The 27,166-nt window shown below is 48.2% G+C and overlaps 1 protein-coding gene across 1 annotated transcript in view; it reads right to left on the bottom strand.

The window, feature by feature from the left end:
- Positions 1–27,166, bottom strand: part of ECT2L (epithelial cell transforming 2 like) — a 2,055,529-nt gene that overhangs the window by 764,626 nt on the left and 1,263,737 nt on the right. Inside the window, exon 16 of the mRNA XM_069608104.1 lies at positions 16,297–16,511. Within this exon, the coding sequence (XP_069464205.1) occupies positions 16,297–16,511 (215 nt within the window). The remainder of the gene's footprint in view (positions 1–16,296; positions 16,512–27,166) is intronic.

Genomic DNA, 27,166 nt, shown 5'->3' with positions numbered 1-27,166 from the left:
GAATCCCTTGGAGGCACCCTGCTTGCCTCCGGAGCTCCGAAAGGACGGCCTCCGTTGCTGGAGAACTCCTAGGGCCTTAGCTGTCTCCGTATCCGCCTTGATGGCTTGGAGGGACTCATCCACTGTTTTCCCAAACAGGTTGTTCCCGTCGAACGGCATGTCCAAAACCTTGGCTTGTACGTCCTGGCGGAAATCCGTCACCTTGAGCCACCCTCGTCGTCTGAGGCAAACGCCGTTGCCTAGCTGGCGGAAACCGGTGTCGGCAATGTCTGTTGCCACTGTTATGGCGTGGTCCGACGCCACCTCACCTTCCTGCAAGATCTCCAGGGCCTCAGCCCTCTTGTCATCCGGTAGGAAGTCCAACAGGGGGGCGATCTTGTACCATAACTCCCTGTCGCAGCGGGCCACGATCGCGAGGGCGTTGGCCGCCTTAATCGTTGTTGCCGCCGACGAGATAACTCGTCGTCCCATTGCATCCAGCTTCTTTCCTTCGCCGTTCGGCGGGGAAGTTGACGTTGAGGCCGATCCCCACCCCACTTTCTTCTTGGCCGCCACTGAGAGGACCGAGTCAGGGGTCGGTTGCGCCCTAAGGCACAAAGGGGCCGCTTTGGGGACCCGGTACTACTTCTCATACCGATCCCTCTTGGCCGTTGTCGTAGACGGGTTCTTGAGAAGGGTGAGACCCTCATCCCAGATGTCATCGAACAGTGGCACGGCGATGACTGTCTTCCTCTTGGCCTCGTGCCGTTGGTAAAGGAAAGCTTCCTTCTTCTCTTCGGGGCAGAGCTGAAAAAGCTCAGATGCCCTGACGATCATAGCGTGGAAAGACCCAATCTCGTCGGGCGGGGAGGCCCGGGCTGGAGGCGATGGGAGCTCCGTCCCGTCGTTTCCGGCGTCGTCGTCCGTACCCGTTGTGGCCGTGTCCGTTCCTGTGTCATCCCCAGGTACGGGGGACGTGGGCAAAGGTCGAGCAGGCTGCAAGGGCTGAAAAGGCGGGGCTGGATGGGTCCATCTTCTCTTGTTTGGGGGACTTCTCGACGGGCCTGGCTCTGGCTCCTCCGTCGGGCCTGGTTCCGGCTCCTCCGTTGGTGGTAGGGGCAATCTCGTCCTTATCTCTGAACATAAGGATTGTATTGCCAACAAAATGGCCGCAGAGTTGTCCTGCGGCTCCGGAAGCGACGGGCACGACGGTTGACTAGGAACCTCGCCGGCGTCGCCGCCGCTCTCGTCGTCCCCTTCGTCGGGATCCCTCCCGTTGGACCAGGCCTCTTCGACACCCTCGTCGAGGCCCTCCAAGACTTCAACCAGTTCCTCCTCGGAGGCTGTGTCCATGTCCACAATGGCCAATGGCTCCCCCCTCATCTTTTTCCGCTGGGGTCTTCACGGGGGTCTTCTCGATTGGCCTGAAAGAGGCTTCCCTCCGCGGTGGCAGAGAAGCTCTGGGCCCTGAGGTCACCTCCACTGGTGTAGCCTCCCCAGGCATGCCGCTACTTCCTCGATAGAGGCCTTAGCCGGGTGAATTAAGGCCTTCACCACCTTCTGCGGGCCTGTGGCCTTCACCTTGGGGGGGAGGGTCACCGCCTTGGTCCTCCTCGGCTGGATCCTTTGAGACCGACTGGGGCTTCTCCAGAAGCTTCGCCGGGTTCTTCGCTTTCCTCTTCCCTCCTGAGCCAGAACGTTGGCTCGTGGTTGATGGTGCTGGAGAGGATGCGCCCTGCCTGGCAGCCGAGGAGCCCGACCGTTCGGCGCTCCCGGTGCCCGCGGAGTCGCAGTGCTTTGCCTTCTGTTGGGCCCCCGTAGCCGGGGCGCCCTCACAGGACTTAGAAGACCGCTCAGAGTTCTTCTTCTTCTTCTCACCTGATGGGCTCTTTCCTTCCAGCCAGTTGGCGAGACGAAGATGTTGATCCTTGATGGTCCGTTCCGACATTATCCCGCAAAACGCACAGTCTTTGTACACGTGCGTTTTGTCCTCACGAAGGCAGTAGAGGCACTTTGAATGCTCGTCCTCTTTGAACACATTCTGCAGCTGGCATCCAGGGCAAACCCTGAACAGCTTTCCGGGTGTCGAGTTTCCTTTCTCCTGGGCCATGTCCGGGGTAGGCCACAGAAACTTCTGGACTCCTCCAAGAAGCGTAACTCGACGAAAACTTCACCCTTGAGGGGCGGAGAAAAATCCAAAACGGGTCCCCATTGATCGGATGTAGAAACGGTGGAGCTTGAGGCTCTATTTGACCGAAAAATGAGAAAATCTCTTTGCAAAAGTGCGAAAACGTAGCAAAAAAGCTAGAGAGCTAAACATGAGGACTCCCAACACTTGAGTGTGCAGTAAAAATCTGAAGATGGCTGCCAGAGGCGGGGCTTAGGGAGAGGGCAGTCATTGGCTGGGGGCAGTATGAGCCAGAGACCAGTGATTGGTTACTACCAAGAAAGACAGATCAGAAAAGAAATTGATACTGATTTTTTCTTTACCGAGGATTCCCAGCCGGACGACGGGGAATATTCATGAGCATGTGAATCCATGCCATATCCCATGCTGGAGAAGATATATTAAGGTCAATTATGAAATTAAACCCTTCAAAGGCTACGGGACCAGATGCTATCCCCGCATGCTTATTTAGATCTGATACCCATCTGTGGGCAATGATTCTGAAACATAAATTTGATGCAATATTTCGCTCACAAGCCATACCTACATCATGGTGTTCAGCAGTTATCATTCCTATCTATAAAAAAGGTCCCATTGACGACCCTGTGAACTTCACACCTATTGCCCTAACTGATGCACCCTCTAAGGTGTTTTGTCAGTTAATCCTTGGATAACTCCAAGAATATATGAAAAAAAATGCCACTCTCTCTAAATTTCAGACAGGCTTTAGACGCCAAATGGGTTGCACTCTCAATCCTACCTTGGTAGCACATATACAATGGAACACCAAACATAACCATATGGGAGCTGTCTATATGGCAGCTCTCGATCCGAGTTCCGCGTTTGATACTGTGCTACAAGAACTATTGTGGGTTAAGATGCAGGCGATGGGTTTTCCAGAACATCTGATAGCGCTCATTAGCCTCCTACATTCTCGCACCAATTATAAAGTGCGTCTAAACAAGGAAGGTGTTCTTACTGACCTTATTCCTTCTAAAATTGGGCTGAAACAGGGATGTACACTGGCAGCAGTGTTGTTCAATTTGTATATTTGTGATGTAGAGGAATGCTGGGTGAAGGAAATTAACTTTACAATCAAAATCGGCCGTGCTAAACTGAATTATATTGGTTTTGCAGATGACCTTCTTATTTTTGATAAAACTCCATTCGGAAAGGGATGCTCTTATAAATGGATGATGGATGGTATACAAATTGATATAGCACAAGAAACTAAATATTTAGGGTATCCTCTATCGGACTCCTTTTCAAAGACTTGGTGGAAAGAAAAAATCCAAGCCAAAATGAAACCTTTAGTCTCTCAAATGAGTCTAATTATGGCGAAATACTGTGGATTCTCTCTTCTGCCTATCCTTCAGTTCTACCTCCTAAAAGTTGAGCCATCTATTCTTTACATCCTAGACATGTGTATATACAAGGTGGATAATATTTTAGATACCTTACAAAAAGGAATCTGGAAAAAGAGTACTTGGGTTACCTGCCTCCGTTCCTAATGACATAGTTCGTCATGAATTAGGTCTCTTACCACTCTCTGCCAAACGGAATTGGCGGCTACTAAATAACTATGCAAAAATTATCGATCCACCTTGTAACTCACTCTACGAAGATTTGAATGAACATCTTAGTACAGGTTGTGTGAGATCATTAACAAGTTATGCTGAAAGAATGAACGATCTAATGGTATTGCTGGGAATTTCGAAGGCAGATCTTGTACTGGGTCTACCTAGTTGTAAATCGAAACTGCACCTGTATTATTGGAGCTGTCAGGCAGACAGAATCGGATTCTATAGATCTTATTATGAGTTTTCCCAGTTTAGAAGGAAGTGGGGTGACAGACCAAGATATATTATGCAATTTCCATCTGCATCAGGTCGCAATTTATATCTTCGATACAAACTGAACCTACTACACACAAATGAAAGGTTGCAACAATGGGGTATATGTGATAACAAATTTGCAACTGGCTCATGCCGCTTTTGTAAAGATGCTACAATCCTTGAGACCCTCAAACATCTGGTCATTTATTGTGAACATTTCGAGGGCCTGCGACATTCTATGTTTGGGAACTTTATGTACTCATGTTCTATCTTGTCCCGTGAAGCTTTATGGCAGAGATGTATGTGGGGAGAAAGTGTTAAGCTTATTATCAGATTAACTTGGATTTTGGCTAACATTGATTTTAAATTAAAAGAAATGAATGAATTACAATGAATTTGTTATGTATTAAGTTGTTTGAGAATATCATTTTTTTTCTTTTCTTCCTCAATTCTTATCTTAAATATATAATGTCTTGCACTTGATTTTAGGTAAATCTTATGTATATAAGGAAATGAATATAATATCTGTTATTGTTTGTATATGAATTTGTAAAGGTTTTTAACCAAATACAATAAAAAAATAAAAATAAAAATGTATCCGGAAAAACGCGAAAATAGCAAAATAGACAAAGAGCAAGATGAGAGGACTCCCAACACAGACGTGCAGCACACATCTGAAGATGGCCACCAGGGGTTGAGCTTTGGTAGACAACTGTCATTGGATCGGGGCAGTAGAGGATATAGAGGAGAAATGCAGTTTTCAAGCTAAAGCAAAACTGCTTTTCTTTTTTACTGGGAATTCCCAGCCTAACGACGGGTAACATTCATGAGCATGTGAATCCTTGCCAGACCCAATGCTGGAGAAGAAGTGTGTTGTTAAATGCATACTTTTATCCAATTATTTAAAAAAAACATCTATGGGGGAGTACACCCCCCAAACCTCCTTTGATTGGTTGAGATTCCCTTGCTACACCTCGTCGGAGACACACACATTAATGGTAAATGTTACCCAATGAAAAGATTCACCAGCTGCCAGCGTTTTGAAGTGTGCCTGTCATACCCCTATACTTCTCTGTCTAGGGCCTGCAAATGCATTGACCTGGTTCTAAAAATGTATTAGAAATGAACATTTTTAGAATCAAGAACACAGTTTGTGGCTTTACTGCTCATTGCCCACACAGACACGTTTTTAGAATCAGGCCAATAGTGATTGCAGTAGAATACTATTTTTCAAGCACATGCATGAAGAGCCATCTTGTTTGCAAACTGACCACAAATGCTTGCGTATACTTGTTTTAAGCATGTGTAATAGTCACGGATGGCTCAAGGAAACAACTCTCAAAGAAAGACAGTCCATGAGTTTTTTTTTTTAAATATATTTATTAATTACAACCTAAGAAAGGTAAACAAGCTAAACATCCATTAGTAACCTGAGAATCCCAACTCCCCCCTTCCCACCCCCCTCCCCCCGGTGATGGCCTCCCTAACCCCTCATGCCTGAAATAGGTCCAAGATCCTGATCCTTTGTGGGCACCATTGCATCATGTAGTCCGACTGAAGGAAGTCCAGCACCGCCCCCCATATCCTCGTGAAGGACTCAAGTGACCCCTGCAGATTGTGCGTCAACTTTTCCATTGTAATCAGGGACCAGATCCTTTGCAGCCAGCTAAACACCCCCCGGGGTTCAATTTGCTTCCAATGCTGGGCTATAACTGACCAGGCTGAAATAAGTAAACCTACCAAAGATCTCCATTGCGTCCTGGAGAGCTTCTCAGCCGCTTGGTCTCTCAGACCACAAAGCCAGACCTGGGTCCCCATTTGGTCCACATAGGGGAGCATCTCTTTCATGTGAGATTTCACCTCCATCCAGAAGGCCTGTATCCTTTTACAATCCCACCATATCTGCCTCCAGGTGCCTTCCAACCCACATTCCCTCCAGCATAATTTAGAGACCGCGGGGTACATCCCACTCAAGCGTTCCGGCATATAATGCCACTGCAGTGCAATCTTGACCCACATTTCCCTGAATTGAATGGAGCGGGTCAGGGAAAGAATGTCCCCCCATAAGTCTTTCCACTGCTGCTTAGCAATAGGTTCCCCCATTGTTTGTTCCCATTTTATCATATAGCTCCACTTGACCTCCTCAGATTGCGTACTTATGAATTTGAACAACATTGAAACAAATTTCTTCGACCCTGAGCTGGTTATGCTATAGTGTTCAAAGGGGGTAAAACCCCTCACGGCTGCTTGCTTAATATCAGGCGATACTAACTGTTACGCTCACCTGGCTCCCACAGAGGCGTCGATCTGAACTGGACAGCTGCGGTCTCCACCAGTGTGACGCGTAGGGCCGAGATGACGGACTGGACTGGCCCACCTAGCTTCGTTTGCTTGGCCCTTAGGAATATTCTTCTGTAAATGGAGAAAGGGAATTAACCACCCGTGGGGTTGAGCGTAAATCCCCCCACCCCCGCTGTTCTCCCCACAGATCACCTTTGATGTCCCCTCTTATAGTCTCACCTGATGGTTTGAAAAGATGAGCTCTCCATCCTGCATTGAGCGCAGGGGCGCGTTGATAACCAGTTGCTTCACTGGCTCGAAGGAATTGGTGAGTTCCAGAACAATATTGACTCCGAAAAGTATGTAGTTCGTAAGAGTTCACATGTCTGACTTTCACTCTTGTCTGATTACTTGCAGTTTGCAGCTTGACCCCAGCGAAGAGTTCCTCATGGTAGCTGACGAAGTTCAGGTAAGGATTTGGCTTATACTACACAGTTCAATAAAATAAGGCCAGAATGTAACCTGTGGCTTGCTCCCTTATTCAGGTCTGGAGAGAAAATATGAAGTTCGGGGAATAATGCCTCCGGCGGTAAAATTAGGTAAATCTATTGGTGAGAAGAATTCCCCTTGTTAGTCCCTTCGTCTCACCTTGTTGTCCTTTTGTTCCCCTTAGGGGACGGGGTACGGCGAGGATGCAATGGAGACTGCGCCGACCCGTAAAGAGGAATAGTACCCCCGGCGGTAATCAGGTAAGTCTATGGGGGTAGTTACTATTGCCTCTGTTTATTCCCTTGGCTTACCTTTGCTGTTCTTGTGTTCCCCTTAGGTGCCAGAATGCGGCGGGAACGTGCAGAAGGATGCGGTGGATCGCAAGGATGCTGCGAAGGCCGGTGAGTTCAGCGCGGCGATGTAGCAGGCGAGGCGGCGCACGTAAAATGCTCCTTTCTTCCAGCTCGAAGGCGCGGTGGATCCGGAATTCAGGTAAGGATCCAAGGTTTTGCTCTTATTCTAACCTCTTCTCCTTCTGTTCCTCCCTTTTTCCGGGAGCTGCAGACTCGAGGCGGGCGTGGCAAAAGACTGGGTGCAGGCTTGCAAACACGGTGAGCGTTACGTTGCAGCGTGTGCTGCTCTTCGGGCGTGTTTTAAATAGCCTCCAAAGTAGTCCCAGGTAAGTATTCCTCCCCAGCCCCACCCGAGTAAAAAATAGTCCCTAGGTAAAATACTCCCTTCCAAGCCTCATTTGGCTTGGAGCTATGCAGCATGGTCTGCATCAGGTAAGCTTGCAGCAAGGTCTGCATCAGGTAAGTTCTACTCTATGAGCCTGGCGCCTATGGCGCCAGGACTGACTCTCCATATGAGCCTGGCACCATAGGTGCCAGGACTGCACCCAAACAGCCCCTAGCAGGGGTTTTTGGGCTTGCTCAAAATAACTTGATGACTGCTTCCGGGGTTGCTGGACCTGGTCTGGTTCTCCGGGGGTAGGCATCATGACACTAACCAGTGGCGAAGTTGTCCGTACTTGTACCTATCTAAGTCCTTCAACCCCAGAGGTCCAGCGCAGTGCTCGAATGTCTTCACCTCCCCATCCTGGAACATCTCACCAATCTTAGTCCACCCAGCCTGTTCCCATTTGTCGTAGGCCCCCTTCTCCATCCCCAGCAAGAAATCTGGGTTCCCAAACATGGGGGTGAACGGGCCCGGCACCGTCGTCAAAACCCCTCTCCTCGTCTGGGCATCCCATGCTTCCAACGTGGCCCCCAGGACTTTGCTTATTCTCACATTTGAGTGTCTAGTCCGTGTACCCTTCCATAACAATTCCCTCATTTGAGCTCTAGCTACAGCTCTGTCTTGGTAAGGCCATCTTGTTTGCCCTTCTCCCCCCATCCATTCCCTTAGGACCCATAATTGCCCTGTCTGATAGTATCTAAGGAAATGTGGGAAAGCCAGGCCACCGTCCTGCCGGGACGCAGACAATACCCCCCCTTGCCACCCTGGGCGGTTTCCGTCTCCAGACAAAAGAGTATAGTGTTTTCATAAGGGCCCTAAAAAAGGTCTTAGGGATCAATATCGGTAAAGCCTGAAACAGATAAAGCAACTTCGGCAAGATTGACATCTTGACCGACACCATGCGCCCCCACCAGGAGATCGTCAACGGGTTCCAGCGCTCAAGCTCTCTTGTGAGTTTTGCCATAAAGCCCCTACAGTTTTGTCCGTAGAGGGACTCCACCTTGCCCGTAAGCGTTACCCCCAGATATTTAATCTCCACATTCTGCACCTTAAAGTGTAGGGAAGACACCACCCGGCCTATTTCTGCACCCTCTCCCCCCAGAACCAAAGCTTCGGACTTATTCCTATTAATTTGCAGCCCTGAGATCTCCCCAAACATTTCCAGTTCCTGACATACCACCGGGAGAGAGCGGGTCGGATCCGTCAGTAAAACCAACATATCGTCCGCATAAGCCATTATCCTGTGTTGGGTGCCCGCCATGTCCATCCCCTCAATCGTGGGGAGTTCTCTGTTAGGGAGAATTCTCTGTTTAGGCTGAATTTCCTAACCTAGTGAGTCCACCAGCAGCTTTGCTGGATTTTTGGGGTTTATTTTTTTTCTCCTGCCAAGAGTGAGATGAGACTCTTTTACCCTCACTCTTGGGCATGATTTGAGTTTGCCTCTTTGAATCTACACGTGTTTAATGGGCTATGGGGTCTTTTACTCCATAGGGCTTCATGTGTTTTTGCGATGTGTGTTACACAGCACCCTCCGTGCAGTAACACAGGGGTGTCATAGTGACCCCCCAGTATAGACTCCATACCCTGGGACTGACTACTGTCTCCCAGGGCATGTAAAGTCACCATTGACTTTACTAGTCTTAAATTCTGAACAGAACCAGTACAAACCATCATATTGTGGACGTACTGGCTGGGGCAATTCGATTGCCCCAGGGTCTGTTAGTCGAGGGGGCACGTCTCCGTCCCCCCTGATCGAGTTTTGGCTGGTGGCAGTGGATACTTTTTATATTCAACCGCAAATATTTTCCTATGGGATTTCCTATTTTTTTAGGCTACTATCTTTATTTAATTATTTACGGTAGCCTCGAACATACCGCAGTTTATTTAATTAATATTAATTCTCCGGTTGGTCATTTTTGCCAAAACTTGATTCTAAAATGGCGTTTGTGTTCTCTTCTGTAACTCCAACCCAAGTCGAGCCCTTTGTTCCACTTTTTGGCGGGCTTCTCCACAGAAGCCCTCCAAAGTGGTGCCACTCTGTCTGGGGTACTTAGGAGGGGTGGAGGGGAATTTAGGCACCCTGGACTGAGTTGCCTAGGCAACTCCAGTCGCACTCCATCCTGATTGGCCCAAGTGATGAGCCGGCCGGCTCACCACTTAGCATGTTTGAGTGACAGCTAGGCTGAGTGAATGGGGGTTTGCTGCATAAAAGCAGGGCTTTGGGGACTGGAACTTCAGAAGTCGCCACAGGACCCAAGAATCCGACGAGGGAGAAGCTGAGCTGACCTGCCACGACACCACCACCGGTGGAGCCCTGCTGGACTGTCTCACCACTTTTCCCAACGACAGAGGAGATCTCCCGCCGGAGAGTCTTCTTCCTTTGACTGGTGGGGATAACCAGTTTCACCGTCTTTTCGCTTTCCCGACGTACCTCGTGGCCGCCTTGCCCGTGCCAAGCACCCCGGCAACCGGGATACCACGTTTTACCACGACCGCGAAACAAAGGTACCACCTTTAACCGGAAAACTCTGCGGCTGGTTTCTGCCCTGGTAGTGCAACGACCTTCATCTTTCCTCCAAGTCGAGATCTTCTCTTCCCCTGGACAACGATGCAACTTGCACCCACTACCAGGAACAACTGCCACCGCTGGAGGATCCTTCCCACTTAAGGTACCGTGTCCCGCCTGGCTTCCCTTGCTACCGACTGTACGGGATAGATTTAGCCCCTGGCTTTCGAACCTGGGTTAGTCTGGGACACCCTGGCTAAACTTTCTTAAGCCTCTCTAAACTCTTTTTGAACCCTCTGCAAGACTTTCTAAGCCTAGTGTAAATGTGTGATCTTGGGCGCATTTGTGCTCTGCTCTCTCTAAGAGTGGGCCCAGCCGTTGGACTTTGGCTCACCAGTGACTTTTTGCTCTCTGCCTTGCTAACAGTGTTCCTGAACCTTAGAGTGGTGTACCTTTCCATATACTGTCTTTTTCCCTCCCTTTCTCACTAACTTATCGGAGTGCAATCTAGTTAAGCGCTCACCTCTGTATGAAAATAAGTGGTGTTTTACTGTGATTTATCTGATAAGGAAAAAGGGGTGTATATATTACAATAGTAACTGTGTTTAGAATATTTTACAATAAGAGTGCTGGAGTGTTTCAACTGTGTGTTTTTAAATAAATAATTATATACTTTGATACCCAAGCTCTGGTCAGTGTTTGCTTGTATTATTGTATCTGAGTGACTATTGTGTATACTTTGCATACTGCCTAACTCTTCTTGAGGGAAGTCTGACTGCTCAGCCACAGCTACCAGATAAATCTGGGTGGTACAGACTGCTACCAAGTGGGTTTACTGCCAACACCTCTAGTCTTAAATCTTTTGCAGTGGTCCCTAAGGGAACTGCACAGGTTTCTGCCTAACATTCTCTTATCCTTAGAAGGAATGGCTCCAAGAAGAGAGCGTAGAGCAGTGGCGACAATGGGCACCCTTGTCGTGTGCCTCTTGAGAGCTCTATTTTATCCGAGATCCCCATTTAAAGCTACTCTAATTGAGGGGGTGCAATAATTGGCTCTAACCATTCCCATGTATTGGGGTCCAAATCCCATGCCCTCCATAGTCCTAAACAAAATTGACCACTCAACCCTATCAACCGCTTTTTCGGCATCTAACGCTAGGAGCACTGCCTGAGTTTGCTTGATCCCCACTTTTTCAATGAGATGTATGACTCGCCTGATATTATCATGGGTTTTCCGGCCCTGAATGAAGCCAGATTGGTCCTTATTAATCAATTTGGGGAGCACCAGGGCCAGTCTAGCCGCTAGTACCTTCGTGTAAATTTTGGAGTCCAAACTCAAAAGTGATATGGGCCTGTATGACGACGGCAACAATGGATCCTTGCCTGCCTTGGGAAATACCAACACTTTGGCTTCACTCATTGACGGGGTCACTGAACCTAAGTCCCCAAACGTGTTGAAAAGTGCCGCCAAGAACGGGGATAGCAGCGCTGCATACTTTTTATAAAAGGTCGCAGTAAATCCATCAGGACCTGGGGCCTTATTAGGGCGGCGTGCTTTTATGGCTGAAATCACCTCATCCTCCCTAATCTCTCCTTCTAAAAGTTCCCTCTCGGTCTCCGAAAGCCTGGGCAATCCTATCTTCTGCAAGTAGGAGATTTGAGCCTCTGCATTGGGAGCATCCGAAGAGTAAAACTGTTGATAATATTCTCTAAAGACTTCCCCCATCTCCTGCGTGGTGGTTACCGTCTCTCCCCGCCCATTCGCTAGCTTTTTGATGGTCAAGTCTTGCTGTTTCGCCTTCAGCTGCCTAGCTAAGTGCTTGTCGGCCTTATTCGCCTTCAGATAGTAATAATGCCAAAGGTGTAAGAGGGTTTTCTCAGTTCTCTTTGTGCGGAGCGCATCTAAATGGGCCTCTGTTTGTCTCAGCTCTCGCTTCAGGCGAGGAGTTGGTGCACAAACCAAGTTTTCTCTAATGTTCCCCATTTTTGCCTCTAGTTCCCTCTCCCACGCGTATCGCTGCCTGTCCTTAGCGACTTTCAGGGCAATCACATGTCCCCTCAGAACGGCCTTAAAGGCGTCCCATACCATGCCTAAACTCACTTCACTCGTATCATTGAGGGCCCAATATTCCTCAATCTTTCCCCTAATCGAAGTCTCCAGTACCGGATCCTGAAGGACCCCATGGGGGAACCTCCAGGCCCAAAGTCGTGACTCTTTCTCCCGAGTTTTCAGCTCCAACCAAACCGGCGCGTGGTCTGAAAGTGAGATGGGCCCTATTTCCACATCCCGAATGTACCCAAGCAGCCCCACTGAGAGCCAAAAATAGTCAATCCTAGACATTGACCTATAAACATGAGAATAACAAGTATACCCCTTCTGCTGGCCCTTCATTTCCCTCCAGACATCACATAATGCAAGCTGGCTCATTTTCTGGCAAAGCCGTTTAGTAGGACCTCCTGGGCCAGCGTGGCTCCCCGAGCTCTGATCTAACGCCGGGTACCAGGCCACATTCAAGTCTCCTCCCAAAATTGTCTCCCCCTCCGCAAAGGCCTCCAAGCGTTCCAGTACCTCTCTTAGAAAAGCATCTTGCCCCGTATTCGGGGCATATACCGAGGCCAAAGTAAACACCCTCCCTTCTATAGCGACATTCCCAAATACAAATCGCCCCTGTCTATCCGTCTGGATATTATGTAATTGAATGTGCGCCCCATCATTAAAAGCAATCAGGACCCCAGCCTTTTTTGGCCTGCAATATCCGCCTGTAGCCCCGTATATGCAGCTTCGCCCTGTCCCGCAACCTGATATGCATTTCTTGAAGAAACAATATGTCTTTCTTCTCCCTTCTCAGGAATTCCTCCACCTTTTTCTTCTTGACCGGAGCATTAAAACCCTGGACATTAAATGTCAGTATTTTCAACTTACCCATCCTAGTCTGTCCATCCCGCAAACTATGCTCCCTCTGGACCTACTTCGCTCCTCAAGTCACAACTTACCCAGCCCCCCCAACCACGTATAACTCCCCCCCTCCCAAACAACCCCCAAACTGTCCCAAGGAGGGCCCGGGAACCTATGATTGCTAGGACGCACGGCCCTTCGCACCCGTCCCTCAAAGAACTCGGGAAAAAACACCTCGAGGAGTCCTAACCCCGCATCATTTTACCACCCTACCTAACAGATTCCTCTATATGTCTCCTACCGGGCCTGTTCCAAACTGACCATTGTAGCGTATTGACCATAATGTCACCAAGCTCCTCCATACCCTTTCTATCAGTGCCTGCCACCCCTAGAATATTTACTACTGCTCATTAGGACTATCTCCCTGCTATCTATTTCTTATTGTGCTGGACCTCCCTCCATTCCCATAACTTGTTGCTTGGCGCAGACCTGCGTTGCCGGGATCTACTGTCGTCATCCTGCTCCTGCATGCCCAGCAGCTGAAGACCCTCTTCACAGGAGGTCACCCTCTGTGACCTCCCTTCCCAGGAAAACAGCAATCCAAACGGAAAGGTCCACCTATATCTGATCTTCTTGCTCACCAGCTCCTGGACTACAGGCGCCATTGCCCTCCCCTTCTGTAGAGTCACTTGCGCCAGGTCCTGATAGAGGTAAATTTCCACCCCGTTCATCATTATATGATCCATTCCCCTGGCCTTCCTCAGGATCTCCTCCTTTTGGGGGTATGACGACATCGCCACCAACACATCTCTGGGGCGCTCCCCCGGTTCCCCCGTCCGCCGAGGACCCACACGATGAACCCTATCCACCCTAATCATCTCCGCATCTTTCTCTGCCAGAACGTTGCAGAACACCTCCTGCACCGCCTTCTTCAAGTTTTTCTCGTCCACCGACTCCACCATATTCTTGATGCGAATATTGGCTCGCCAAGAGCGATTTTCAAGATCTTCACACTTTAACTCTAAATTGTGGGTCAGGCGGACCAGACGTTCTTGAGCTTCACTGTATTGCAGGGTTTCTTCCTCCAGGTTTTGTACAACCTTTTCCAGGGTATCCGTGCGTTCTTCAAGCTTTTCAACATGGTGCCGAATGTCCTGGATCGCCTGCTTCATGTCCACTCTAAAGCTGGTAAACTGATCCTGCACCATGGACATGAGCTTTTATTATGAACTTAAATAGTGTCCGACTAAGGGTGTGTGTGTGTGTCTGTATCTCTCTGCCTCTGTCTCTCTCTGTGTATCTCTCTCGGTCTCTCTCTCTCCTTCCTCAATGGAGTCATCACAGATTCACCAGTGGTAACCTCCTCCCATGTGGCCAGGGGATGGCAGCCGCTACCGGATCCTGACCCCGAGGGCGGCTAGATGAGGGAGGTTCACATGGGAGGAGACAGCCTCCGGGGAGATGTCATAGCTTCATTGTATGACACAAGGTTTCCCCCTTTTGCCCATGAAGAAGACTGCTTCTTACCCAATACCCTAATGGCCCATTGTCATGTATCTATACCCCCCTTTAGGAAAAATAGAGAAACCTTTTCTTCCCAAAACACTTTAGGCCAAACCTCCATCCCTAATCAAAAAGGTAAAAGATCCAAGACTACCTTTTCCAGATCTAATTATTCTCCATATAGTACTGGGTCACAATTTGGAACCATTGAAAGGGACCTTTCAAGTAATCCTCATCTGATATCATCAATGGACTACATCTCTGACAATTACCCAAGTACTGGGATGAAGAGGACGAAGAGAACGATGCAGAGCAGAAGGAGCCTCAAGCTCAATGAGCGTTCTAGTTGTTTTCAAAATGCAGCTGTGTGCAGGACATTTAAAGATCGAAAACAAACTGCAAGAGGCTGCAGCTGCTGTTTGGGAGAAGTCATTGCACCTCTCAGGGAGGCTTGTGAAACTTGGAAGCACGAACCGATGGGGGGCTCACCAGCAGGGAAACAGAGGAACGCTGTGCAAGCAGAACGGGCCGCAGACACAGCAGGAGCCATGGTAAGATTCCTGGGCATTTGGCAACCAGAGAAAGCAGCGTTTTACCTACCGGGACCTGAAGTGAGACAGGCGTGCTGAAGTGAAGCCATGAACCAGAATGACGTGAAAGCAGTCCAAAGTGGAAAGCAGGCAGCAAAGCCTTGCAGCAGAAGTGCGAACGGCACCAAAGACGCCACACAGAGCCGGTGAGTCAACCCAAGCAAAGTGGAGAACCCGGGGCATTTCCGCGACCATGCCAAATACAAACTATAAACATTAAAGCCACAGAAACACACATTAAAAAGACGGATTGCAAACCAAGGAGGCCTATTGAAAATAAAGACCCCAGCTATATATGAGTGCATGAGATGCAAATATGGGGGGAACCCAGAGCGAATGTTGAATCAACCAGATGTACAATACTCAAGAAGATGCATGCAATTGTGGAAGTAAAAGAGGAACTGTTACCTGAGAATGTAAGAAGTCCTGGCAGGTGGGTAAACCAGAGAGTTGCAATTGCCAAAGAAGTCCTGGCAGGGGAGTATACCAGGCAATCACAAGTGAATAAGAACTCTGCAGGGGAATATACCAGGCAGCTGCAAATATACAGGAAGTCCCAAGACATGATATAAAACAGTTTGCTGAACAAGGAGGAATTTTGAAAGAAGGAACTACAAGGCTACTTAGCCTTGTAACTAACAGGATTGTTGTGGGCCTAGAAAGACGCCAAGAACTGTTCGACCAAGAGTCACGGAAATTGCAGAAGAATGCAGGAGAAGGGAATCACTCTTTGGAACCAAGGTTATTTTACCGTGGAGAACATTTATGGTGAAGCTGTTCTATTTTATTCTTTATGAACTCTTTTTGCAATCATCAGGTTAAAGACATTTTCCCTTTTCACTTTACAGTTTTGATTTGTAGTGTGAGGGTCCGGATAGAACGTTTGGATACCAGGACAGTTACGATTTTGACATCCTGACACGGACAGATCCTCAGCTTTGGTTTTCGGTAGGGACATTCCTGTTCGAGCAGGGTCAGAGAGGCACTTTCCCAACCTTTTTTGTGTTAATAAAAGTCTTTAACCAAAAGCATGGCAACTTTCATTTCTGAGTGCCAGTACCCAACTTGGTCTCCTGTTTGACTAGATTTGGAAGGCAACTGTTCTGACAAAATAGTAGCACGGTAGACACTACACCAATAATTTGACATTATGTTAAGTCAACTACTGCCGTGGAATTAACCATTTAAGTGCAGTACAGTCCTCATATTGGTCATTCACAGCAGGTTTTACTAGTCAAGAACCATTCAGTGCGGAATCTGTTACATTCATTAAAACGTTCACCAAAAAGACCTTGAAGAAGGTGCATGCAGTACCTGTTCAGCTGCAGGATCTCCAGGACATCAGAGAAGATTATTTGGACATTGGCAATACTCAGGATGGCACGGTTAGAGGCTAATGCAGCTTTGAGGGGAACAACATACACATCTCTCACAATAGTCAGCATCTGTACATAGATCCGTTCACTTTTCAGAATTTCCTGAGCAAACCTATTCCTTTTGTCTGCTGTGTCTCCTTGCAATAACCTTTCCTGTAGACAAGTCAGAGGAACAATGTCAATAGATTTATCACTGCAACCCGATCTGTAAATATTTCTATTTAAAGTGAATTCAAATCGTATATAGCACATAATGGTAAGCATTGCTAATTTAAATATTAAAATATAATGAATGTTCCACTTACATTAACATAGAGTTTTTTTTAAAAACAATTGTATTAATTTTAACAAACACAACAACCAAAAGAGACCAAACAGTGAATATCCGTCATAGCTTCCCAATGTCATATACAGTATCCTATTATATCCACTGCGGTCACGTTACCCTCTTCCCACCCTAAGCTTACTCCCAATCACCACCTTCGACTGCCCTATCTTGGGGTACCGTCCTCCCCTCACCCTCTGAGGAATCCTTGTCATCAAGGCTGGTCAGGGTCGACTCAGACAAAGTAGCTACCAAGTGCCTCCAGGCCCTCGGTGTCTCTGCTTCTCCCCCCCCCCCCCTCTGTTGGCTGCCTCACTCCACACCACTGTTTCCGCATCCACCCATTTTTGAGGGTCATGCCACCAAGTTTCCACCCTTGGCCTATTACTTGCTTTCCAGCCCATGGCAATCCTACACTTGGCCAGTATGTAGGCAAAGTCTTTGAGTTTGCTTACTTGCGCGGCCTGAAAAACCCTCCCACCATGCATGCTCACAAAGATTCTACCTCCAGTTTAATCCCTTTCTCGGCCAAGAGATGGGCCACCTCCAACCAGAATCTCCTTATTTCCGGGCACGGCCAGAACATATGTATCATTCCTGCATCCAACTCCTCACATTTGGGACATGTTTGTATTCCAGCATTCTTGAACCTTGCAATCCTCTGGAGGGTCATATACGCCCTCTGGGTAATATATAACTGGATTTGCTGCAAACTCGCGTTCCTAGATACTTTTTTATTGTATCTCTGAATCCTCCCCCACAATCCGTCACTCATAGATTCCCTAGCTTCCTCTTCCCAGTCTCGTCTCAACTGGAGCACCTCCTTCCCCACCCTTGACATCAATAGTTCATAAATCTGGGAAACTTCATGGCCCCCTTCTGATATATGATAAAATGTTTCTATGGCCGTATCGTGCGGCCCCTCCAGCACCATTTCTGACCACGTATCTTTTATCTTCCGCTCCAGCCTAGTGTGAGTGATATATTGTCCTTGGTGTAGACCGGTGTCCGCCACCAGTGAGTCAAACTCCACCGCCTTCCCCTCTTGCCATATGTCTCCTAGCGTGGCTATCCCAATCGGTTCCCAATGTTTCCGGATTATCTTACTCAATTGCTTGTCTACTCCTTTCAATGCCACTAGCGGCATTTGTGAGGACACAGGGGTCGGGTTCCCCATGACCCGACAAGCTCTTCGCCAGATCTTCCATCCTAAGTCCAACATTCTCGTCCTCCGATCTTGCTGTGGCTTCAGCACCCATAACCACTCTTAAGAAAAACGGGACACATTTAGCCCTCAACAATCTAGACTCTGATGTTGAGTCTTCCGATATCCATGTAGCTACATATTGTAGTTGGCTGGCCAAATAGTAAATCTCGAAGTTGGGCAATTTAATGCCCCCTTGGTCATACGTATTTTGCAGCTTCCATAATGCTCCCCTGTTTCTAGTATTGTGCCACACAAACCCTCTACATATACTTTCGAGCTTGATAAAAAAATTGGGTCAGCCATGTTTTTCAATATGGCGGCCCAGACCTTTCTGTAAAAACAGACTCTGGTCATTTTTCTTCGCCATTTCTTTTAGGAAAAGTCCTTCTTTTGTTTGTCTCTGCGCGCCAAACAAGGTTTGGTCCCTTTGTTCTTTAGCCTTTGGCGGGCTTCAGTGCTGAAGCCCTCCTCTGGCGCCTGAGTGTCTGGGATGAACAGGATGCGAGGGAGGTGCCCAAAACTCCCTGTGATTAGACTCCTAGGAGACCTGAATGCACTCTGGCGTGATTGACTGACTGGCTATCCGGCAAGGACAGCCACCCTGCTGTGTGAGTGACAGTCAGGCTGGAATTAATGGGGGAAAAACTGTTTAAAAGCAGGTCTCTGGGACTTGGAAAGCCGAGTCGACCACTGGAACGTAAGAACTGAAGACGAGCTGAAGGAAGAGGACTGCTGCAACTCCTGGATGACTGCTGAAGCCCTGCTGCAGGTCCGAATTGCCTGAAACTCCAATCGACAGAGAAGCCCTTCAAGGTTAACTTCTTCCCTTGAGTTCGGTGGGAACTACCAACTCGTAAGCCACCACGACACCGTCCCCATCTGGTCACATTTTTGTCAGAGTGCTGTTGAAAAACGGATAGCCAGAGGGAAGGAAACCAGCTCGTGGACTTTAAGGCACTCACACCTTAAACCGATGTCTTGCTACAGCTTTTGGCCCCATCCCTGGGCAGTGCAGGAACCTCCCAATGTCCTCCTTGTCCCCACGACTGAAGCTCAGGAACAGAGAGATCTGCTCGAACTGCCAGGAACAACTGCCTCAGCTACAGCTTTCTTCATTAACAAGGTACTGTGCAAACGCGGCCCAGAACTATTTTCGGCCATCGAGAATGTGCGTGAAACTTTCTTCAACTTCGAAGGCTTGTCCTTCCCTAAACATTCATCAAAATTTTGGCCTGGCCAACTTCTTCTAAATTCTGTGGCAAAGACTTAACCGTTATCTACCAGAACTGTGCTATCCTATACTAAGACTCTGAACCATTGACTTTGGTTCAGGCCTATGAGAAGAATTGCTGGTTGTATTTAACTGAAACCCTTTGCCCTGCCTATGAATGTATTTGGGCTGTCTATTCTTATAACCTTTGGCCTCATTAGGAGGTGGGCAGGAAAGGGATTACCGGCACCGGTAAGGGCACCGGTGCCGGTAATCCCTTACTGCCCTACTACGAGTTGCCTTTGTGGGTCCCTCCGTAACGCCTGTTTTTTTGCAGGTGTTAAGGACGGGACCCGCAAAGGGACTCTAGAGCCAATAATGGTACCGCAACTTGCGGTACCGTTATTAGCACCTTCCCCATTCCCATTAAGCCCTATGGGGGCTCAAATGGGAATGGGGAATGGCCCTGGTGAATGGGGAATTACCGGTCCTTCCGACCTTGGAATGGACTGGTAATTGCTCCATTCACCAGGGCGGAGTCGGAAGGGTTTTGGAGGCGGCTACCTCCAACCTCGTAATGAGGGCCCTTGTCTTTTTATCTCTTTAATAAGTATTTGAAGTGCCATTTTGCTCCCACTTCATAGGAGCTAAACTTGTTCATTTACGTACTGGTTGGATTTTTGTGGTTTATTAGTGTGTGATATTGAACTGCTTATGCTAGTGTGATGTTTTCTAACTGACTGAGTAAATAAATGTATATTCTTTTATTAAGAAACCTTGAGTAAGTGTTTACTTGAATCACTGTATTAGTTGGTCCTTTGTGTAACTTGTTCTACTGCTAACTTAAACTCTTGAGATAAGTCTGGTCGCTCAGCCATCACTGCCACTTTACTGTAAAGCACAGGCTTGTACCAAAGGTGAAATTGTGCTTACACTTGTAGTCTTAATTGCCTGTAGGGTTCCCAAAGGGTACTGCAGGAGATTCTGCCTAACAGGTATCCCTTTACATCTACCCAGGGGGAATATACATGATTTCTTGGGATTCACTGTTATGCCAGACAGCACAGCATATCTCCCCATTACTTCCAAGATATACTGTAGGTTCTCCTCAGGATATCTTAAATACATTGGCATATCATCAGCATACATGGATATCAGGTGTTGCCCTCCTTTCGTGCTGTTCCCCACCTCTCCAAATTGATGCCTCAATTATATCGCCAGGGGTTCTAGTGCTAAAATAAACAACATCAGGGACCATGGGCATCCCTGTCTAGTACCCCTATTAAGTTGCCATTGATCTGAGATGGTCGCTCCAGTCCTAACTCGGGCCAATGGTGTACTGTACAGCAGTTGTGCCCACCTCAAGTACGTGGGCCCAACCCCATACTCCTTTAAGGCTGCCATCAACCAAGGCCATTTGACCGAGTCGAAGGCCTTCACCGCATCCAATGAGATTATAGCAACCTCCTGTGGGTCCTCTTCCGTTTGTTCTATGACGTGATGTAGCCTTCTAAGATTATCAGATATACTTCTGCACGGTACATACCCGGTTTGTTGATAACTGGTCTCAGTCTATTCACCAACACTGCCGTGAGTATCTTGCTATCTTGGTTAAGAATGGATAGCAGTCGATATGACCTGCAGTCCATGCATGGTTTGTTAGGCTTAAGAAGTGGGATAACAATCGTTTCCCTTAGGGACTCCGGCAGTATCCACCTATCCAAAGCTTCATTTAGCATAGCTAATACTGGGGGGAGCACCTCCTCCTTGTATGTTTTGTAGAACTCGCTAGGGAGTCCATCCGCCCCTGGGGCCTTACTAGTAGGTAAAAGCTTGATCACTGCTTCTAGTTCCTCCACCGTAATTGGTACCTCCAGGGCTTCTGTCTCAACAATTCCTAATTTGGTAAGGCCAATATCCGCCAATGTTTCAATCAACCTCCTCTCCATCACCCTCCCCAACATCCCTATATAGTTGCTGGTAGAACTCCAAAAAGCCCCTGTTAATCCCTTCTTGGGTGTCCAGTATTTGTCCGTTCATTCCCCGTACTGCTCTAATTGTTTGCCTGGGTGTCTCACTCTTTTATAGCCAGGCTAGTAGCCTGCCCTGCTTGTCTCCCCCTGCGTGCTATCTTTCCACTTATTTTTTATAGCTCAAGTTACATAACCTCTCCCAATACTCCCTACAATCCTGTTGAAACTGTCTTATTGTTCCAGCATCCTCAGGGGAATGCTTGCTCTTTCGCATAATTGCCTCTAGTTTCTTCTCCTCTTCATGTAGAAGATGTACTATTCCCCCCTGCAGACCTTTGGATTTGGATATTGCTGCTCCTCTTACCACCACCTTAAATGCCTCCCATACTATGCCGGCCGAGTCTACACACTCTGTGTTATGTTCAAAGAACTCCACAATTTCCTTTCTTATATCCTCCCTAAATATTGTATCTTTCAAAGCTTCGGCCCTGTGTTTCCATGTCGGATCCATGCCCTGGGTGGCAAGTATAGCCATGTTATAATCAGAGGCGAGTGGTCAGAGAAGACTCTCGCTTTGTATTCCGACCGCACTAGTTCCCTCGTCAACTCCGGTGCAGCAAATAGGTAGTCCAACCTTGTATACAGGTTATGTGGAGCAGAATAGTGGGAGTAGTGCCTATCCTGTTGGTGGTGCATCCTCCCCACGTCTACCAGATTAAAATCTCTCAATAGGATCTTTAGGGATTTAGCTGCCGGGGTAGTCTTGTCCACCTTCATGTCTGATCTATATACCTTGGGGTCCAGCGTACAATTAAAGTCTCCTCCCCATATAACTGCCGCCCCATATATGGAATGATCTTATTGTATAAGGTCCTGAAGTAGCCTGTGGCATCTTGATTTGGGATAAACGTGTTGATTATGCTCAGCTCCCCATTTTCCACTAATCCCCTTATTAGTACCATCCTCCCATCTGGCTCTATGGTAGACTGTAACAGTTTAAAGGGGGCATGCGGTGCTAGCCACGTAATAACCCCTCTGGTGTACGCCGAATATACTGACCCTATGGTGGTCCCTCTCCATTTCCTCTCCACCAATTCCTGTTTCTCTTTTGTTAAGTGAGTCTCCTGCAATAAGGCAATGTCAATTCTCTGTCTCTTCAAGTACTTCATGACCTTATTCCTTTTAAAACAGCTATTGAGCCCCCTGACATTCCATGTCACTATCTTGAGATCCCCATCTTATCCGTATCCTGTTCCGCCCCTCACCCCTTCCCCTTCCGCAGTGATGAATAGGTGTAAGCTCGCTCCATAACTGTTAACACCCCTTCAAACTCTGCGCGAGGTGGGGCTCCCGGGTTGGGGCCTTCTGAGCTGGGCCCTGTGCCCCCTTTCGACTGTGAACCCCTGAGTGAGCACGCCTGCTCCCATCTGCTGAAGTAGCATGTTCTCTACATAGTTTGTCGGGTCTGTGCCTTCTTCTTCCGGTAAACCCACCACCCATATGTTGTAGTGTCTTGCCCGCCCCTCCGCCTCTTCTGCTCGGCTTTCCAGGTTGAGCACTTGTTGTAATATATGAACCTCCTTGGCATTGGCCATGCCAACGTCTGCGTTAGTCTTCACCTTGCTCTCCAGGCCGCTTGTGCACTCAGCTAGCTTTCCTACATCCTGCCTTAAGAGGTTTACGTCCACACTGACCGCATCTATTTTGAATTCCAGGGCGGTTTTCAGTTCTGCCATGGCTGTGTCGATTTTACTCCCCTATGAAGCTTTCAGCTTAGCTATGGCCTCTAATATCTGATGATCATCACGCTGTGGGGGGGTTATCCCTCGTGCATCTCCTTTTGCCTGTGCAGACACATCTGGTGACTGTAGTGGTTTGCTGAAAATATCCATCGTAGGTTGCTTCCCCTTGACTTTGTTAATTTTGAACGCCATCTCTGTCGTCGTTTCGGTAGCCTCCTCAGTGCTGTGTTACCTCGATGCTTCCCAAGCTCCTGTCTCTCTCCTCTCTGGGAGCTTCTTGTGTCCAGAATGTCTGTCCTGTGCCGGCTGGAGGTTGAACGTGCATTTGTCTGCACCTTTGTAATGTCTGCACTCTAGTTTAAGGAGTTCATGCGCTGGTTATGGGTATGTGATCAATGCGCACGTCCCTCAACATGTCGCTGCATGAGGCATCATGCACTAATGTTCAGTCCTCCAAGTGCTGCGACCGACCCCCCCGTGTGCATGCTCTTGCACGGAACTCCGAGCACAGCACCTCACCGAGCCATTTGTGGCCACAGCGCCCATTTTTAATGTTATGGCTGACCTTATCTGCTCATTTATGGTACATACTTCACATAATGTTACTGCTGCTTCCGTCAGCCTCCAGTTGGTGTGCCTAGCAGGGTTGTCCACTTTGCGATGGCATTCATATAGTGTTCCCACGTCCCATCGCCAGGCCTTGCTTGTTTGGGTCTGATTTGCGCAGTGTCTCACACAGCGCCACGGCACATACAACACTATGCCTCCGCTGCTCCTCATGCACCCCTGTCGCGGCTGTAGGCATCCGTTTCTATCCGTGCGCAATCAGGGATACTCCTTCGCCCACTCTTTATAGTACCCCTGCACGTCCAGTGATGTCTGGGTATGCGTCTTCTGTCCAGAGCGGTCCATCCCTTGTCATGCTTGGGTATTGTGAAGATTCCTCATCAGGCCTCAAGGTCACCCGCTGTCACATTGGGCACTGTTCTGCCGTTTTTACCACACCCCTCCTGGGCATTGTAGCATCTCACGGCTGTCCCAGGGTACTTAGCCACTGATCGGATCACACCCACATTGGTCTGTCTAGCTCTGCGTCTCCAGCGATAGTGCTTCGCTCACCCGCAGTTACGTGCCTCTGCTTCACCAGTGAGTCCTCAAGTAACAGGTAGCATCTATCGTATCCGGAGCGTGCCAAAATCCTTGCCCACAATGTGTCTGACCCGCAGGCTGATGTCACTTGTGATATAGACACACTCTGCCTTATCCCCAACATGATTATGTTATCTGGTGCTGCAATGCGGTGCGCTCCAGCCAACGCTTGTAGCCAGTGTCAGGATTACATTTAGTTGCTTCCTCGCAGCCTTTGTGGAGTGCTTTTGTTCCATTTCTCCCAAGTGCTGCTTAATCCCAGCTGAGGCAGGGGCAGGCGAACAGTGGACAAATGCTGTACGGCTTGCCTAGAGGGTGAAATACACAACCCGGCTCTAGTCTGTATTGCTGAGGTGACGGTGATCACCTGCTAGATCCAAGGCAGGAGCGTGCTGGGAGCTCAAATCTCCACTGCGCGATAAGCATTAATGGGTTTCCAAGTACTCCCGGGAGCGCTCGTGTTGTGGTCCACGAAAACTAGTTGGAAGTCACGATGATGTTCATGCAGTCAGCACGTATGCTTATGTGCCGTGATATAATGTCACAATGCAGCAGCTGAGCCCCTGTGTTCTCTGCTTCTTTTGTATGCTTTCCCACGTCATTGAACTCTGCAGTCTCCCATTGTTACAATCTTGCTAACCTCTGTCTCAGCGCCGGGTCTGCTTTGCTCGGAAGACCGAGCTTCACATTATTCCATCTGCGCCTCGCCGATCAGCCGCATTATTTCTTCTACCATGTCGGCTTCGCTTGCAACCCTGCGGTTGCCACTGTTAAGATGGATTTCTGAACTCGGACCTGGAGGGGCAGAGGTTCAGAAGGTCAGCCTAGTTTCTTGGAACAGGGTAACCTCTGGACAAGCCAGACTGTTAGGCAGAAACCTGTGCAGTTCTCTCTGGGACCACTGCAAAAGATTTAGGACTACAGGTGTTTGGCAGTAAACCCACTTGGTAGCAGTCTGTACCACACAGATTCACTTGGTAGCTGTGGCTGAGCAGTCAGACTTCCCTCAAGAAGAGTTAGGCAGAAAACAGAGTATTCACAATAGGTCAAGAGAACACAGTAGAACAAGTAAACACTGACCGGGGCTTGGTGTAAAAGAGATATAATTATTTATTTAAAACCACATCTAGAAAAACACACAGGCACTAATAGTAAGCAATTCAAAAACACGGTCACTAAAAGATTTACACTCCCTTAAAAGAATATTAGACAAGTCTTAAGTAAAGCTCCATTTATTTTCAGACAGCGGTGAACGCTTAACGTAGATGGCACTCTAATAGTTTGTTTAAAAAGGGAGAGAATAGCAGAGAACAAGTTGAAACAGATCCCAACACTTTTACCAGAACATGACAAGAGAGAAAGGCAAAGTAAAAACCGTGAAGTTAGAGTTCAAGAGGCCGGACCCACTTTCAGAGGATCCAAACGAAATGTGTCCAGGGTCACACGGTTGCAGTGCACGAAACTCTTGTAAAGGTTCAAAAAGGAGTTGGACCAACGAAAGGGACCAGTTAGAGGGTCAAGGCGGCCAGCCCAGTCCAGAAGGTTAAGGGGTTATTATTACCTTGTAGCAATCTTTAGAAAGGGAGGCCTGGCGGACACGGTACCTTAAAGTGGTGAGAACGCTCCAGCGGGGGCAGTTGTTCCTGGCAGCGGATGCAAGTCGGTGCTTCGTCCGGGGGAAGAGAGGATCTCGTCGTGGAGGAAGACAGGAGTCCGTTGCACTGCCAGGGAAGAAACCAGCCGCAGAGTTTGTCAGGTACAAGGAGCAGTCCGGTGCTTCGCGGTTCAGTGGTGAGTGGCTATCCGGCTGCCGGGGTGCTTGGCACGGGCAGTTCGACCACCAACCGGGCTGGGGTGCGAAGAAGAAAAGGTAAACTGGTTGTGCCCACCAGTCAGGGGAAGAAGCCTCTCCAGCCGGGAGATCTTCTCTGTCGTCGGGAAGTGGTGAGTCGATTCTGCAGGGCTCCACCGGTGGTGTCGTCGTGGTAGGTCGGCTCAGCTTCTCCCTCGTCGGATTCTCAGGTCCTGTGGCGACTTCTGAAGTTCCAGTCCCCAAAGCCCTGCTTTTATGCAGAAAACCCCCATTCACTCAGCCTAGCTGTCAATCAAACATGCTTAAGTGGGCCAATCACACAAGAGTGCGACTTGAGTTACCAAGGTAACTCAGTCCAGGGTGCCTAAACCCCCTCCCACACTCCCTGTGGTACCCAGACAGAGTGGCACCACTTTTGGAGACTTCTGTGGAGAAGGCCGCCAAAAAGTGGAACAAAGGGCTCGACTTGGGTTGGAGTCACAGAAGAGAACACAAACGCCATTTTAGAATCGAGTCTTGGCAAAAAATACCAACCGGAGAATTAATATTAATTAAATAAACCGGCTGTATGTTCGAGGCTATGAGAATTAAATAATTAAAGTTGGTAGCCTCGACAATGGGAAAATCCCATAGGAAAATATATGCGGTCGAATATAAAAAGTAGTTTCCACTGCCACCAGCCAAAACTCGATCAGGGGGGACGGAGACATGCCCCCTCGACTAACAGACCCAGGGGCAATCGAATTGCCCCGACCAGTACGTCCACAATATGATGGTTTGTACTGGTTTCTGTTAATAATTTGGGACTAGTAAAGGCAATGGTGACTTTACATGCCTGGGAGACAGTAGTCAGTCCCAAGGTAAGGAGTCTATGGTGGGGTGTCACTATGACACCCCTGTGTTACTGCACGGAGGGTGTTGTGTAACACACATAGGAAAAACACATGCGACCATATGGAGTAAAGGACCCCATAGCCCATAAAACACATTACTAGTCAAAGGAATACCATAAATCATGTCCAAGAGTGGGAGAAAAAGAGTCTCACTCTTGGCAGGAGGAAAAAACAAACTCCAGAAATCCAGCAAAGCTGCTGGGGGACTCACTAGGTTAGGAAATTCAGCCTAAAGAGAGAATTCTCCCTAACACAGACCAATCAGGATAGTGATGGCGGCGGTCAAGACTAAGTCTCAAGAGGGGTGAGGGTGACTGAAAGACCTCAATGAGCACACAAAGCAGGGATACTTACAAATTGCTCCAGACAGGTATTATATTAAAAATATAGACACATTTATTACAAGGCCTTTGTAACATCGACCATAGCAAAGAATCACAATAATACTAAAGTAAACCAACACATCACAATCAATACAATATATATACAAGACCGA

The sequence above is a fragment of the Ambystoma mexicanum genome, chromosome 4q, assembly GCF_040938575.1.
Source record: "Ambystoma mexicanum isolate Mex_15411 chromosome 4q, UKY_AmexF1_1, whole genome shotgun sequence".
Classification (NCBI taxonomy): Eukaryota; Metazoa; Chordata; class Amphibia; order Caudata; family Ambystomatidae; genus Ambystoma; species Ambystoma mexicanum.
This window is presented reverse-complemented; position numbering and strand designations above follow the sequence as displayed.